General features: G+C 41.4%; 1 protein-coding gene across 1 annotated transcript in view; it reads right to left on the reverse strand.

Moving 5' to 3' along the window:
• Nucleotides 1–5365: 5365 nt before the first annotated feature.
• Nucleotides 5366–17960, reverse strand: part of pmepa1 (prostate transmembrane protein, androgen induced 1) — a 36800-nt gene continuing 24205 nt past the window's right edge. Inside the window, exons 2-5 of the mRNA XM_073468602.1 lie at nucleotides 10116–10270; nucleotides 7710–7763; nucleotides 7239–7606; nucleotides 5366–7089 (exon numbers count right to left, since the gene is read on the reverse strand). Of these exons, the coding sequence (XP_073324703.1) occupies nucleotides 6777–7089; nucleotides 7239–7606; nucleotides 7710–7763; nucleotides 10116–10270 (890 nt within the window). The 3' untranslated portion in view covers nucleotides 5366–6776. The remainder of the gene's footprint in view (nucleotides 7090–7238; nucleotides 7607–7709; nucleotides 7764–10115; nucleotides 10271–17960) is intronic.

A 17960-nucleotide genomic window follows, 5' to 3' on the forward strand; every position in this document is an offset into this window, starting at 1 on the left:
ACAAAAATCTTGTTTTCTAGTTCGGAGTGTATCGACACCTTAACGTCGACGTGAAAAAGTAGAAGAAACGTGACTCAAACGCCAACTGTTCGCTATCCAACAGCTAGCGTTCACACTGGAAGTTAGCAACTGTTAGCACTCTGCTAATATGACGCGTTTAACGGTGCAATATGTACGAATTTTAGTTGAAAACATTCAAAAATTATCAACAGAATGTGAAGAAATAGTAGTTTTGACATTAGGATGTCTATCATTGATGTTGCAGAGATATCCTCTGAAGTTGGCGTGCTAACCGGCTAGCCCCATCCCGACCCGATCCAGCAACACTTCGGTAACGGCAGCTACAATTAGCAGCAGTTAGCGGTTATTCTGGCGACACATCTGGTGTTTTAATTCGACGCCAATTTGTTTTACATATTGCACCTTTAAGGTCAAGCTGTGCTAAAAATACAACTCCAGTGGAATTAAATGAAGATGTTATCAAAATGTCTGACCTTCTGACATCTCTGGAACGCAACATAAGTAACCCGTGAGCTAAATCTTAAAACATTCAGCAGCTTTTTTTCATCAGTATGGAAGCCCATACGTGCCAAAAATATGACTTTGTAAATCAAGACTATGACAGTCGAAGCAGATGTATTATTCTGGCTTACAAAGTCATAATTTCCCAGATGTTCGTAATAATGACCTGTCATCGACTGTATGTTGACTTAAAGGTAGAGGTTGAAAGTTTAGAGTCAAAAAATGAATAAACACATTTCTTTCCTATTCCTGGCATCAGTGGGCTTCCATACACGATGGCTATGTAGCAAGCGCATTTGAATGTTTTGGTGTTGTCTGATGTCTCAGTGTCACAAGGCAACAGTTTTGGAGTATTTGTGGGGGGTTCATTGCACTAAAAATGCTTTAAACAGACGGATGAAGTCTCCGTTTGGGCCCGGACACCAGAAGGCACACGTGTAGACGCTGGGCCGGGGCGAGGAGAGGTGATGATTAGAGAAGCAGGTGGACAAACTGGGTTTTTCCAGGACACAAGGAAGAATACTTGAACTTGTAAGTGCGCGAGCAAAATGGTGCTCGAAAAATGTTGTCAGCGAGACGACCTCAGCACTGAATGAAGTCAACATTAGCTGTTCTGGGATGAAAATTCTTTCACCGATTTGCTCTTTAAAACTGGAAAAGGGCACTTAAAAGCAGAAGTATCTCGTATTTACACGTCCTCCCAGTGATCTGCAGCGTTTGTGTGCGTGTTAGGTAGTTTTTAAACTCTCGACGTTGGTTTCACAAATGGAAAAAAAACAAAAAGTTTTGTGTGATCGATGGATTGAAGTAAAATGACCTTTTTTTTGTTCTCAAGTGAATAAACAACAATAATAACAACAATAACAATAAAAAAACTTAACATTTAGCACACTACGTTAAAATATGACTAATATTATCAAAAAGGCAAATAGTAGGTGTATTGCAACGCTCTCTGCGGCATCACTATCAAAAAACATCTTATCTTCATCATCCTCAATCTCATCATCATCACCCAATCATCATCATCATCATCATCATCATCTGAGACAGTAAGGAGGCGTGGCCCGGGATGATTGACAGCCCGAACTGGCCACTCACATTTCGCCCGTCTCAGCGCAGGCAGGCACACTCGTACGACATAGCAAACGACAATAAAACGACGAACGTTTCCTCGGGAGACCAAAAAAAAAAAAAACATCCAGCCAATGGCAGCGAGCGGCTGGTCGGAGAGGAGCTCTGTCATTGGACAGCAGGCATCTGTCAGGGGGCAGGAAGAGCTCGTTCAGACGGGAGGGAGAGGAAGGAGGGAGGGAGGCGACTCTCCAGGTGTGCGTGAGATAAATGTTTTTGCTCTCCTGTGTGGTCCACAATACGAATAAAGACGTGTAATGAAAGTGCACCTGTGTGTGTGTGTGTGTGTGTGTGTGTGTGGAAGGTCTGGTTTGTTTAGTCTGCTCTGTGTGTGTGTGTATGTGTGTGTGTGTGTTTAGTTTTAGTCTAGACAGCTGGAGGTCTTTCCCAGGGCAAGTCAGTGTACATTAACAGAACACACACACACACACACACACACACACACACACACACACACGCACACACGCACACACACACACACACACTGTGCCCTGGGAAAGACACTGTCCGCTGACTTTACAAAAACACTCCGCTGTAACATTTCCTTCACGCTGGCTTAAAGCGAGGAGAAATTGTGCGACCGGTTCAAACAGATCCTGATTATTTCTGGCGTGGAGCTGATTGGTTTCGTCTGTGAGCTGCAGTTTAAGTTGATTCGACTGAACTGACTCAACTTGAGCTGAACTTAGGAGGAAATGTTTGGGAGTTACTGGTCGCTGTAGAAGAAGAAATGCCTCCGTCTAATGTAAAAGATTAGACGGAGTGTGGGTCGTGTGGTGTATCGACAGCATACGTAAAATAATGCGTGATTCGAGCCTCTCACAGAGTTTGTCCCTCCTCTCCTCCCGTCTTTTTTTTTTTTTTTTTGTATCGTCAGCCAGCGCAGGTTTCCCTGAAGCGAGAGATTGATTCTACACTATTAGACTTCTCATGAATTGACAGGTACATTACATTAAATTATTATCACTATCATTAGTTTCTACTGTGACGCCCTGATCGGAGCCTGTCCAGCCTTCTCATACCCGCTGCGAACCCTCCAGAGCAGGGAACCGAACTCTTTTAAAAAGGAAACAGCCCAGTCCAAACAGAAATAGAGGGAAAGAGGAAAGGAAGGAAAAGGAAAGGAAAGGAAAGGAAAGGAAAGGAAAGTATAATAAGTTATCTAAACTCATGCAGGGACTGGGCTCATAATCTCATTCTGAGGTCAAAGATGATTTATACTTTGATTGATCGAGTCATCACTCCTTCAGCTGCTTTGGGTCAAAATATTATGATTTTTCTTTTCTTCGAGTGCTTTTCAAGTAAATAAAAAATGGCGGGGCAGCACAGGAAACGAAGGAAAAAGAGAGGCAGTAAACAAACATGATGATTAACTTTTTGTCTTTTTTGTATTAAAGACGTTTAAGGCAGAATTCTGAGGAGGAGTCTGATTTCATAAAATACCTAAAACTTTTGATACAAGTCATATTTTGATGTCCCTTTTAACACGGACACAAATCTAATTTTATGTGGGTTCACTGATGTTTAGAAAGACTCAGTCAAGTCACAGAGCCAAGCATCTGTTGATCTGAGTAAGAACCTGTTCTGTGTTTCCAGAATCACCAAAGAGTCCTCAAACTAATTTGTTCTAGATAAAAATTATTCCATCTGCTGCACAACAGAAAAGACGTTTAACCGTCATTTCTGGTTCGAATCTTTGTTTGGATTACGAAACAGAGTCGCAACTTGAGAAACAAATGAATAATCATTTCTGTTGTACAGCAGACTGAACACATTTCCAGATCGTTACAAGACTCCTCAAGGATTTTGGAAAGTGAGATTTATCTCTCAGAAAAACAGATGTTTGACTCTGATGGAACAAAAATACACATCAGGCACAAACTGGCCTGTGATTAATCTGAGAAGTTGGGAAAAGATTGAAGGACTCTCTCCTCTACATAGTTGTGCTGACTTAGCTTCGGGAGTTTTGGCTGCGGTTTGGCTCGGTCCCTGTGGAGGGCGCTGTTGCATAAAGACTGGACACTAAAGGGCGCTGGCGTCATTTGGACCTCTGTTAACCTTCACATCAATCAGAGCATTCGGTCAAAACAGTGGAAGTAACACTAAATACTTCGTACAAGGAGCAAATAAAAAAACTAAAAACAATAATAGAATAATTTTTCTACCCTAGCAACACTTAAGTTTAACTTTTATTTCCACACTTTCGAAGAGACGACAAAAGACGAGCTGTTATTAACACTCGTGTCACTTTTCAACACTTCAGCGTGTCCAGTTTTTAACGACCCATCTCGTGCTGCGTTCAGCGCACAAAGAGTTCTGCTCCAAAACTATAACATCCACCGTGGGAAGAAGAGGTTAAAAATAAAAAATAAGATTACAAACAATCAATTTAAAATTGTGTTATGGGGAAAAACACAACTATATTTCTTTAAGTATTGAAAATGTTGATACTGAATACTGGAATAAGACGATACCCAGCCCTAAAACTAGCTTCTGAATAATAAATCAATAAGTAGTGAGGTTCTGATTTGTTTTCCACTTGAAGGATGTTTAAAGTTTTGAAACTCAACTCTTTGCGTCTCTTTAAAGTGTGGCTGTAAAGGTTTGTGACTCTAACCTATAAAACTAATCCTACTGTAGGTTTTTAAGGTTTATCATCTGACGCTGGCTGACAGAAGATTGTTGTCTCGTTTCCTGCTGCAGTAAAGTGCTCAGAGGTGCCTGCAAGAGAGAGAGACCCACCAGAGGGGAGTGTGAGTGTGTGTGTCTGTGTGTGTGTGTGTGTGCTGAGAAGGCAGGAGAGAAACTGGAGGTGTGTGACCAACAGTAGCCATGTTTCCATAAAGCATTTTGAAGAATATCGCGGACAGCATGCAACATGGCCGATGCTAGCTGACGTGCAAGAACAATTACAACTTGCCCTATCGAAAGTAACTCCTGAAGACCTCTCTCCATGTTGTCTCCTGGTTTGTTTAACTCTAGCCCTCTGTTTACTTCCACATCCACGCGTGACGTAGCCACGTAGCCTACACCGCGTCATCCTCTGATGAAATTACGCTCTACGTGGCCCAGTTCGTTCGCTCAAAACAGTTTATGAAAACGCACCAGATTCACATTTAGATTTTCCTTAATTGAAAATTCGCTTGACATTTGGAAACATATGGAAACATGGCTAGTGTTGGTCTAATGTGTGCATGTGCGTGTTGGTGTGTGTTTGGTGCCACAGCAGTGCACAGTCCGAGTATCACTCATTTGGGGCCTGTAGGGCGACCTAGCTTCCTGCCTCAGTAGTTCACTACAGAGGGGACGATAGCTGTCACTGGATCTGCAGCGCTTCTCTCTCGTTTCACCCGACGAACAAAAATTCTGACATTCAAAATAAAATAACACACAGGAGGATTAAAGACTAACTACATCCTCTACTTCTACTTTACTCTGCTCTACTGTTACATTTCACATTGTCTTGATTAGTTCTGACGTCTGTCGATGTGGACACGGTCTGATTAACAAACTCGTATGTGCTTGACTTGTTTGGTCGAGGTAGTGACAGCCAGCTTTGGGATTGGCTAATGATTTCGGCCAATGGGGTGAAACAGAGAGAGAGCTACGAGCAGAGCTTCTGATTGGGCCCGCAGGGTTGAATGCTGACTTGTGATTGGCTCACGGGACTCAGACATTTGCATAAATGTAGGGTTTTTTTTTCTTCTTTTTAATCAATGGTACAGAAATGGTTGATCCGAGTCTGTTGAACCAAAGTCAGAGTCTCTCTATGATATGTTACCGTGATACCGGACGCTGTGCACTGAGCTGGACCCTCTGATTGGTCCCTCTCTCGGTCTGTTAACGCCTCAATGGACAGAGCTCCTTCACAATAAAAGTCTCTCTCACACGTTCAATCTGCGCATCCTAAAAAATAGTGCAATTCTTTTCAGCATTTATATAAATAACTCTAAATTCGTGCTTTTTAAGTTCGCTCTCGGTTTGCATACATGTGTGTATATATACTCAGTCTGTAACGTATATACATGCCAACATGTATGTAGCAAAAATGTTCGATGTGAAAGTTGGCACCCCAACAGATTACTCATGTTTGTTTCTTTTTCTAAAACTAAACAACATATAAAACAGAAAAAAAACATCTTTTTTACTCATAAGAATCTATCAAGTTTAGAAAAATACCCCTACTTTCTCTGTTTTCTCTCTCAGCGATCATATTGCGGATTTCTTTCTTTTTCTGCGGTGAACAGTCTTGAACTTTGTGCAAACCTTCTTTAGAAAACATAAAATAAACAACCAAAAAAGGATTTTTAGCGACAACTCCTGCATCAGTTGGTCGACATAAGGCAGAACATTTTTAGCTCGAAGGACTTTCAGCACTGTGCTACAACTGGTAAGCTAGTTTAAGATCACGCTAACTAAATCTAAACTCTTTCTGGAAATATTTCTAATGTGCTCACGTGTCCCAGTGATGTAGCTAAAGCCCGGTGCAGGAGTCACTGCCAACGTTGGACTGTGAAACAGAACTAAATGGAGCCAAAGCAGCGAGGGCGATTATCACTAGAAAACAGAAAAAAACAAGACCTGGAAGAACCAAGAAGATTGCAACATTTCGCCATTTGCCTGGATAGGAATTTTTCTGTAAGCGCAAAAAAAAAAAAAAAAAAGACAAACAAAAAAGTTCTATAGAAACAAACAGGACAAGTAAATATTTATAATGAATGAAGACAAGTTAGATCAGTCTATAGAGGAGGGACGAGGTGGAGTTGCACCTTCGGCCCTCTTCTCTGACATCATCATCGGTTCATCTGAAGAGCTCCTCAGACAGGAAGTAAGAAGCTGCGGAACAGGAAGTACCAGATTTTCTCCTGCGGTTGTGCTCAGCAGGAGTGATGTGGTTTCCATTTGTTCTTACCTAAACGAGAAGCCAGCGTGTGCTGCTTCCCAGTCCTAGCCCGAACCATGAAGAGGGGGAACTGACTGCATGTCAGTAACAACTACAACTAACGTGAACCAATCAGAGTGGATGTTACCATCGACCAGGTTGTTCCTCATTTGCTACTCCCGCGTGGAGAGCAGACACAGTCCTGGTTCTCCCGCAGGCTAGGAATAAGGAAGCAGTAATGTCAGACCTGCTGGGGCTTCTGGGATTTCTCCTTGGTATTCCGTGCGTTCCTGTTGTCCACACTTCCTTGCTGCTGAGGTGGAGGTCGGAGCAGACCGTGTATGAACGAGGACGGGGGCGCCTGTGAGGACGATACAGTCCGATGGTTGTGGCTGGGCGTCAGGGACGTCGGGTGGTAGTAGTGCCCGATCACCTCGCTGTAGGTCGGTGGAGCTCCTTCCACTCGAGAGCCCTGCTTCTGCTGCCGGGACAAGGCCTCCTGGGCTTCTAGCACACTGATGCCTGGGTGGACGCTCGGAGGAGGCGCCTGCAGACTGGAAGCAAAACGACAAGGGACACAAATAAGACTGATGGCAGTGGGAACTTTCCGGAGCCCAGGAATCATGTAACTTCTGCCACTAGGGGTCTCTCAAACAATTCAAAACAAAAGACATAAGTAGCGTGGGATCATGGGAGTTGTTACCTGGCCTGCAGACAGGAGCTGGATGGGTCGAGGGGGTGATGGGAGTCGAACACTGTTCGGTTGGGCGGCGCTCTGACCGACTCGCGGTTCAGCTCCATCTGCTGCTCCGGGTCTCGAAGCTGCAGCGTGCAGGGACCCTGGTACGGCGGCGGCTCCTCCCCGTCCGAGAGGCAGATGGTGGGGGGCAGATCGATGAGGCTCTGGGGCAGGTAGGGGTACGTCGGCTGGAAGCGACTCGGCGCGTACGTGTGCTGGAAGCGCTGCGACTGGAGCGGAGGCTGCGACTGGGAGTGGGAGTGCTGAGGCTCCCGCTGCAGGTAGGATGAAGGGACCGCTCTGTCTGGAGGCCGTGGGTTATACACCTGGTGCTGTGGAGGGGAACGACGTCAAATTACTGCTGTGTCATATCACATTAAACCAAGCGTTATAAACTCTGGAGAACGAACTTGATGTGTCTAAATGTTACTTTACCTCATTCAGACCACTGTTCGTCCCCGTGCCCTCAGAGGACCACAGACTTCCCTCCTGACAGAGAGAGAGAGATGATCTATTAAATAAAGTCACTTTGATTTAAACACATTTACACAATATTCTTATCAACTATGCAATATTGCCAAAATCAAATGATCTGAAGAAAGTCGCATTTATTTCATTAATCACTTTAAAGGCCCTGTCTCCTCATATCTCCAGCTGCTTTACCTTTATCAAAAATTGCAGCTTCTTTTGTGATTTAAATAATATTTTGATTACATTTTTTTAACTTATTTTGCAAATTAGTATCTGAGAAATATGTTTATTGCATCTTTTTTGTTTTTATTCTGTTTAATTATGACAGACAGCATGTACCAACAGACATATGAAGCTATTACATTGTGCTGTTGTGCTTTTTTGGTGTTTGATTACATATTTGTCCACTAGAGGGCTCTACTGGCGTACATAAAAACATCACTGCTACAGGGCCTTTTTAAATGTACATATATTTTATTAAGTGTTGCCTTTATTTCTCAGTGACTTGCGTAGTTGCCCTTGTGAGCCCTGATCTAACTGCAGCATCTAACTGAAACATTTCTCAAACTTTACACATATATTTTTGTTTAATTAATTATTGTTTTGAGCAATTCAGACCTTTAATTGTTCCAAATCTTATGACTTCTTGTTGCTGTGACGCCCAAAGATCCAGATTGATTAATAAAGTTTCATCTAGTCCAAAAACTGTCCATCAGTCTACATGAATCTATAACCAACTTGAAAATATATTGTGTAACAAACTTGGACGGCTGAGGAAACAGTTTGAAATAACTGTGTCATAAAAGCCTCGATGGTCACAGCCCGCAGTGAGGAGACGGCTACAGCGTCTCTTTCAGGAAGGAACTTTTAAAAAAAACTTTTTTGTTCTCTGGCGACAGTTTTCCTGCCTGTCTGTCTGCCTGTCTTGCATATGTGTCAGTGTGTCTGTCTGCTAATCCAAATTAACTAGGACAATGACTCCCCTGAGCTTATCAGGAGCTCTATATATGTGTGTGTGTGTGTGTGTGTGTGTGTGTGCACGATTATGCTTCATCCTTTACTCATATATCTCCACTCGGAGACTGGAGACACATCAGTGATTCAGTAGCAGGTGATTCAGGGAGCACAAGTGAAGTCATATGTTTGTAGAAGCCTCAGGTGTAAGTCAAGCGCGCGTGTGTGTGTGTGTGTCTGTGTGTGTGCGCGTCTTGAAATAGTCTTTGTGAGCCGCTGCGGCCGTTAATGAAGAACTGAGTCAGTGTGTTAGCTTTAGCCCGCGGCGCTGTTTAATCACTGTGATCACATGCTGTCACTCAAACTCTTGTTTGATTTCATTGAGAACTGTTCGTACTGTGACTAAACTAGTGAAAACACAGCGAATAATGTTACCACGGTTACTGTTGTTCTCATGATACGTACACTTTCTCTTTTTAATTCAGTGTTTTGATTAGTTTCTGTGTTTCTCTTATATGTTTTAGTGCAAACAGAGTTCATGTGGTTGCAAATGTTCTTCCATTCAGGTCCTTTGTCTGCTGTAGATCTATTGACTATTAGTCGATCAAAACGATTCTATATTTGATTAATCGTTTTTCAGTGGTTCCAGCTCCTTAAATATGAGGATTTGTTGCTGTTCTTTTGTCATTTATGACAGTAAATAAAGAGCCTTTACGGTTTTGGACTCTTGGCTGGACAAAAGAAGAAGGTTGAAGACGTCACTGGAAATTGTGACGAGATTTTATCCACAATTTTTTGACATTATATAGAGAAAACAATAAATTAATTAATTGCGAAGGTAATCTGCAGATGAATCAATGATGAAAATAATTGTTGGTTGCAGCCTTAGGTTCATTTTAAAGATTTTAGAGATGAAGCCGCAGAATTATGCAAGATGTCCAAATTGATAATCAAAATAATCATTAGATGAATTTTTATGCTGCTGTTTATATTCACTGCTCTCCATTTGCTCCTCATGTTTTAACATTTTTATGTGACAAATAAAAAATCTCACAATAAAAATGTGAAGCACTTTTCCTGCTGGAATTCACATATTTTCACCTTAATTTAGGAGCTATTTATCTTTGAGAAACAAAAAAGCTTCTGGCTCTGAGTGTGGCCACATTTACAAATAGGAAAAATATGCATCTAAATAATCAAACAGCCATCTGGTCACACTTAAAAATCCCAGTTAATTTAGAGTTTGAGGCAGTAATTCAGTGCAATGTGCTTTAGTGAATGTTTTGTTCTTTTAACGATGTAATGGTAACAAAACAGCCATCTTTGATCAGATATGTAATATTAGTGTTGTGGATAAATTACATGTGGATATAATCTATTGGATAAAAGTGAGTGTGAGTGTAGCGTCGGACTTACGTTGGCCAATGGCAGGTGTCTCCTGCGTGCGGGTGCGTGTCTGGAGAGCAGCGAGCGAGCTGATAGGCGGTAGTGGTTCAGCAGGCAGGTGATGACAACCACCATCACCATCATCACCACCACGATCACCAGGATCTGGACGAACTCCAGCTGGGCTGCAGAAACAACACAGAAACAAAGATCGCGGTCAGTTTACTCGTCATGTTTACGGTGTGCTGTGGCTTCATTGATTGATTTACGTCTGAGAGCACAACCCTGATGATGTCAGAGAGATTGCATCAGAGTTATTTCTGCTTTTTAACCGAAAGCCTGCTTTATAAACAGGAGCACGGTGTCGGTGCAAAACAGTCAATGATAACACTTCATAATGACCATCATAAATAAATGCTACATTTAGAGTTAATTAAACTTGAGTTAATAATGCTTAATAAACCATTTATTGAGCAATTGTTTATTGTAAAGTTGCAGCTGATGTTTATAATATTTTGTAAACAGTTAATAAAATCTTTGTCTATAAACATTGTTTGGGTCGCAACTCGGGAAGCAAATCTTTTTGCAATTTCGTCCCTAGTTAGTTAAAGCCTTTCATTGTTGGTTAACAGTGCATTAACTATTAACTAAAGTTTAATTAACTATAAATGTACCATTGATTAATGATGATTATTATAAAGTGTCACCCAATCAATTCAATAACTAGATATCCAATTCTAAAAGATATAAAACAGCAGTCAATATTTATCTTTACATTGCAGAACCAGACACTATGGATAAATCACCCTGTGGTTTCAGTTTATTGATGGTTTGGGCTTTTTATTAGACATGATTTTATAAAAATAACTCGATACACAGTCGCCCTAATGTGGCATAAATCTGCAGTTCACGGATACGATAGTCTCATTCTACATGTATGTGAAGTGTGTGGTGTGTCAATACAACAGAGAGGTTTGTACTATTCTGTGTTGTGAGAGAGAAAAAAAGGGTTTTCAGACACAGTCCAGACAGAGATGTAGTCCTTATGTGGGGGTCAGGGTGTCTGACACCACACACACACACACACACACACACACACACACACACACACACACACACACAGCCAGACCAGACCAGACCAGACAGACAGGGCTAGCTTTGTTTAGAGACAGTCTGCTCTAACACCCCCTCTCCTCTGCATCCACCACCCCCGCCCCCACCACCACACACACACAAACGGAGCTTTTTTCTCACACGTTTTTTTCACAGGGAGCAGGCGGAGGTCAGGGCCAAGTCAGACAGGAGAACATAAAGTAGCCTGCAGACATGCACACACACACGCACACACACACACACACACACACACACACACACACACACACACACACACACACACTCTAGTTCTCACAGTCTTGTTATGTTCGTCTGGTCAGCTAACCATTACACAACATGTAGAGACACAGAGACAGTCAGGTCAAGTGACCCTTATGACTCATTTATAACCTTTAATAAATAATCTATACCAAGCCTGTTTTTAACCTGTTTAGTTCATCTGAGGCCTGACTAGACCTCTACCGACCAGGTCGCACGCTACACGAGCACATGAGATCAATAAAACAATAAAAATGTTATTTACAGCTCACGCAGGCCCAGCAGGAAAAACACTAAAATACAGCAAACTGCTCACATGATCAACACGACCATAAAATAACAGTCCACAGAGTCTCAGTCTGTCTGACAAAACTCAATCATCAGAAACCAGTTGTGCAAGAATGAAACCTGGTTAAAAACCCACACTCGAGGTGATCTTACTCAGTTCCAGCTACGGTTTATTTGCAATCTTGCCAAAGTTTTAGGAGACCGGGGCTGCAACATTGAGTCTGTTGATCATTTTCTCAATTAATCGATTAGTTGTTTGGTCTTTAGATTGTCAGGAAATAGTGAAAAATATTAGTTTCTTCCAAAACCCAAACATATACAGTCTACTGTCACAGACGAGTGAAGAAACCAGAAGACAGTCACACTTTTGTTCCTCAAAACGATCAGTTGAATCAAAATAGTTGACAATTGTTAATGGTTTGAACTGAGCAGCCAAAACATCCAGTGGTTGCGTATATTTAAGGCTGGACAAAATCCTCCATCAGATGTCCATAACTTTTATTTTTGTTGATCATGGCGGCCCGTGTGGAAAAAAGAGGATGATGGTTGAAACTAAAGTAAACTACAGAGCAGCTTCTTTCCTCCGGCTTTCCTTATGTGTTTATTAAAGGATAAGTTGTGTATTAATGGTTATAGATTAGTTATTTGCCATTAATAATCACATTTAAGTTTCAAGGTTTTAACTTCTGTGAAAGGGCTGCAAAGAACGAGGTCCAACATCCATCTATTAACAACTTATTAAACATTTACGACTGCAGACTTGACGGCTTATTAGCGAGTGAGAAAACAGTGGGGATTGATTAATGATTACCAGCATTTATGAGTGCGTTATTGGCAAATACAAAGCATGAACACCAGTCACAGAGACTCCCATTGCCTGGCAACCCTCATCAGAATTTCCCAAAGCCTAAAAAGACGTCTTTATATTAACACTTTTGTCTGAACAACAGTCTAAACCTCACAGGTATTCAGTTTATAGGATATAAATCACACAAAAGCAGCAAATTGTCACATGAAAGCAGCTGAAACCATCAAAACTCTGCATCTTTAACTCGATAAATAACTTAAAGCTCATTTTCTGTCAATCATCTAATCGATTAATTGTATTTTTACTGCCCTGAATAACAGTATTTTAAAAGAAAATTCAGATAACTTGTTGAGCATCGTCTTTCCCAACTTCTGCAACAAGTCAGCAACAGCATCAGTCCTCAGAGTATAAAACACATCAATACAGAGAAAAAACAGCCCAAAGCTAAAAATCTGAGCAGAGAGATAAGATTCTCTTCTCTGTAGGCGCAGATGAGAAACTCACCGCACAGTTGCGTCTGAACACAGTTGTCATGGTTGTGACTCCCTGACGAAGGCTGCATAGTCTCTTCACAGAACAAGATGTTTGCTCAGACTGAGACTTAAGACGTAGACGTTATATATTCCAGTGATAATAACCCGGAGATCTTTGAATAAATTGAACCAAAACAACAAACAAAAATAAAACAAACTAAAAACAAAATCTCTCCTCGCTGCTGTTGAACCCCGAGCTTACATGTCCCGTTGATGCTCCGACACCGTGTGTGTCCTCGCCGCCTGACACACACACTCTGAGGCTACAGCGAGCTTTGTCTGCAACTTTTTCTCACACACATTCCCACACTGTCCAGACACACACAGACTGAGGAAACAGCTGACCAGACCCCCACCACCACCGCCATAGCTGTGAACAAAAGGGGGTCAACGTGAGGGGAGGAGGGGGAGGCAGAGAAAGAGACTGAGAGGAGAGGGGAGAGAAAGAGAGGGGGAGTGGTGGGAGCGTCTGGGAGACACAGATGGGTCAGAGGGACGGGACAGAATAATGATGAGAGACACGGGGGAGGGAGGGTGTGAAGCTTGAACTTCTCTCATTAGGACATGTGAAAAATCAGGGATTTTAAAGCAAAAAATGAATCTGTTGACGTGTGCGTCTTGTGGTTTTATGTCCGAAAAACGTCAAATTTGACAAGAAATATGATTCAAACGCATTAAAGGGTTATTCCACTTTTCTGCTTTTTAAACACTTTGCCAGTAGGTTGCTATGTAGTTCTCCGGCAGAGCTGTTGAGGTATGGGAAACTACTGAACATATGGATCAGGAGTGGTATGAGAAGTTGCTTTAATGTGTACAACAGTACATGAGCAAGGACTACTTTTACTGTTTCTATGGCAGCACCCAAGCTAAATGAATGTATAATTAATGTGGAGAGCAAACTAACTACTTGACACTGTGAGCAAGTTTTGTCTTTAAGCTGTTGGGCTGTTTGTTTATTTTCTGTTCAAGCTTTTCCAGCTTGTTGTACACAGATATGGGAATGACAATGATCCAAAATCACGTGAAATTACAATTTTGTTGAGGGGGGAGGAAACTCAAATCCACACGTATACCTTTGGGTTTTAATAGGCAAAACATCTGCTACGTTTACGCCAACCTCTTTGTTTTAGGGCCACTACATCGGAGACTTCTGGAAATGTTGCTGGCCCCATTTTAGTTTGAAAACTCAGGGGTTTCATTTCAATGTGGACAGACGGAAACTGAACCTTTTGCAAATGAAGACGCAAGCCACAACATTTCGTTCCCTGATTTGTCACATCCATATCATGTCACCCTTTTTTCCAGCTTGCTTCATCGGCCTGTATTTATCTATAACCCTCGACTACCTGTGGTTAATTCAACATGGATAACGAATTACAGGCTTTGTTGATCTTTTCGTGTGTTTTAACATACTACTGCTACTTACACCCTTTTCCAAGAGGCAAGCCTTTACTTGAACTAAAACACTAATCTGGACGGATGTAATTTTTGTTTTTAAACTCTGTTTTAAATGAAAACACATTAGCGTGGATGTAGCCTGAGTCTTCCACAAACCAAAGGGGAAAAGGTTATATGGGATAATATGAATGGGTGGAACAGACAGGATGAGTACCGTGTTCTCTGACTAAGCTCAACCAATCACCTGATAATGTGTTTAAAAATATGTCACAACTAAAAAAAGTAGAACAAACAATTTCCTGCTGGCATTTGGGACATTCAGGTATTTTTACCCGATATGTATGAATGTCTGACACGCGCGAGGGGAAATTATTATAGCAGTACGAGTACAGCGGCGGCTCCTGAACACGGGTTTTGAAGTGTAGCTATGTATAGACTGGTCATGGGTAAATACTTGCTGGTCTGGTCCACAATGCTGCTTCTGTCAACATCCGTCTTAAACCAAAAGAAACCCCGATTGAATGTACTTCGCTAAATCCTGTGTAACCTGATTTCTTCTTCATTATAGTTACTATTATAAGGAACTCATGAAAGGATGAATTGGAAGGAAGGAACAAGGAAAGAGCACAAACACAAACACACACGGGGAGAGACACAAACGCAGTCACATTCCTATGCTTATTAAAGACTGTTGTCATTGTAAAAGGCAAAAAAGAAACAGACACTCACACACACTGTGATGCCAGCCTCGCCATCTGTGTGAAACCACCCAGACCTCCACTACTCGTTCGTGTGTGTGTGTGTGTGTGTGTGTGTGTGTGTGTGTGGGCACTCTGCCTGCTGACAGCTTGTCTGTCTCTCTATCCTGTCAGCTGGTGCTGAACTCCGTCTTTCAGCCAAAACACTCCCACAACTCCTCTCTCCTTTCCTTTCCTTTCCTTTCTGTCTGTCTGCAGCTCTTGTTCGTCTCTATTCTGAAACGTTATACAAGACCTCTACTTTTCATTACTTTGTGTTACCAGTGCAACAATTCGATCAGTTGTCATTACATTATAAAATGGGCCTTGTCGAATGATTATTGTGTTGGCTCCCAAAGTCTTACTTTTGTCATTATCCTTTTTGTTTGTTCAATATCTCCCTTGTTTTTTAAGCTGAATTGCCCTCCTGATTGGAGGACAAGGACAATTTAGCTTTGTCATATTAAATCTGATAGAGGGTGTATTGAATTTGCCCACAATGTCAGCAAACACACGACTCCTACGGCTTCTTCTTTATATTTTTGGTTTTGACGGAGGTGTTTGTCTGACATGAATCCCCACTTTTTCTTTCCTTCCCTGTGAAAGATCTATTAATCTTGTGCTTTCTGTCTCGTAAATGTCGCCAAACTTGAAGAGTGATTAGTCCTGTTTGACTCGTTTCTTTATGGTAATTCATAAATGTGTTTCACAACAGATATTTTTGCATGTCACGGCAAGAAAAGAAAGCGCAGGTGGAACTGATAAAGAGTACTGATGGCTCAATAATGATCACCATCAATAACGCCACCAATGACGCTTGTGTTCGATGAGTTAAACCTCGGCTGTGAAAATAAAAAGACTTTTTCACTTTAGTTTAATTCCACATTTTATGAACAATAATGTTATTTTATTATAAGTTATAAAATAAAACCTTTCTATTACATTTTCCCTCCAGTTTAAGAGTCACATATATTTTCTACACTTTCATTTAATTATTATTTTTCTACTTATTGGATCATTAATCACAGACTGGCACGGGGTTTTTTTTTTTTGCAGTATTGAGTCAACGTAATGAAATAGTCCTGTTTCCGTTCAGCTTCTCTGATCTGATGACTCATAATTCATATGAAAACTCGTTCTGACGCTGTGTGTGTGCGTGTGTCTGTGCGCGTGACTGTGTGTCAGCCTGCAGTAAAACTTGTCAGCTCCCAAATGGGGAGGTCAGCAGGTCAGTCAGCCGACCTCCTCCCTCCTCTGTCTTGTCCCTTCTTATTTCTTCTCTCTTTTTGCCTCTTCTCTTTCATTTCCTGCTGTCTCTAATCCCTCCTTTACCTCACTCCTTCCACTGTGCATACTAACAAGGAAATCATTTTCTCATGTTTCCGTCCAGATGTTCTGCACACCGCAACTTAGTTTCCAGCAGAAGGTGCAACACGATTACATAATAATATCGCTACACACATTTTTCCACTTCAGCAAAGCAGAAAAATATTTTTTTGTGCAATATGTAGCCCCACTTTCAACTCCAGGTTTTTACAATATGCACATCTAAAATACAAATAAAAAGATATGATAATGTACTTTCTTTTCTTTCTCTCTTCCTTTCTCTACTTATTCTGTATACCTACGTCTCCTTCCTTTTCAATTTCAGAAGCTTTTTTGGAACGACAAAATCATTTTTTAAGCAAATGTGTTGTGCAGATGCACCGGTGAAAAAGCATCCTTCAGGCCAAAACATGCTTCAGTGATGATCCACAATAACACTGCCTCTTTAATATGGAGCCAAACAGCATTCAGGGTTTCCTGCCTTTGATTTCTGTCACATTTTTTACACCAAAAAATATCTGCATGAGTTGTTTGTGCCAAAGCCAAATAAAAACACTGAATGCATAACTTACTTAAGCTTCTTTCACAAACTGAATTTTGCACCTGCTCCATTTTTCTAATGATTTTTGCATCCAGTGCATCCAGAAATACTGAGGTTATTCGCAGGTCAGAGCAGTCGCTCATCCCCAGATCTTCTTTCTTAAGACCTGGAAATGCAGTCAAAGTTTCTGCTTATACGAACACATTCATTCAGCTGTTCTCCAGTCCAGTTTTCTACATGACGGTCAAAAAGCTTTATCTGCTAGTTTTTTCTGCTCTCTTTTTTTATCTGCCGGAACATGGATACAAGACAAATGGGTCCCGATGGGTCCTGAAGGTACCCAACAGACTGGGCCAGGTTTGGATGATGATCGGGATCGGGTCAGTATTATATTGTGTTTTATTTAGTGTAAAAATAGGCTAAATTGACACGGTGCTTTCAGGGTCTTTAAGTGAAAATACAGTGTACAAATAAGTGATATTAAGTGATAACAGAACGTAAGTGATGGAGGTTCTGTCTGTGTTGGTGCTATATTTTCAGTTAAGTGCAGGAGTTTGTTATTTAAGGGACGTGATTTGAATGCACCAAGGGTTATAACTTTATTAACTGTGTCGGGTTTGAATGGGAAAAAAATGGGAGTTTTTTGGGTCGGGCTTAGTTACTGCTCTCTCAGACTTCAGTTTGGGCAGAGAAAGTCTGTCTGAGCCGCACTTAAACTTTTAAATCTAACCTGTACCTATAGTCTCAGGAAAGAAATACAGAGGGCATGACCTCACCCTGAAGGCACTCATGTCTCTTAAAATGACGTTGTTTTTTGATTTTCTTTTGCTCTTGATGTCTATTTTCGACTTACTGCCTCGCGGTGGTCTTAAT

The sequence above is a fragment of the Pagrus major genome, chromosome 6 (assembly GCF_040436345.1).
Source record: "Pagrus major chromosome 6, Pma_NU_1.0".
Taxonomy (NCBI): domain Eukaryota; kingdom Metazoa; phylum Chordata; class Actinopteri; order Spariformes; family Sparidae; genus Pagrus; species Pagrus major.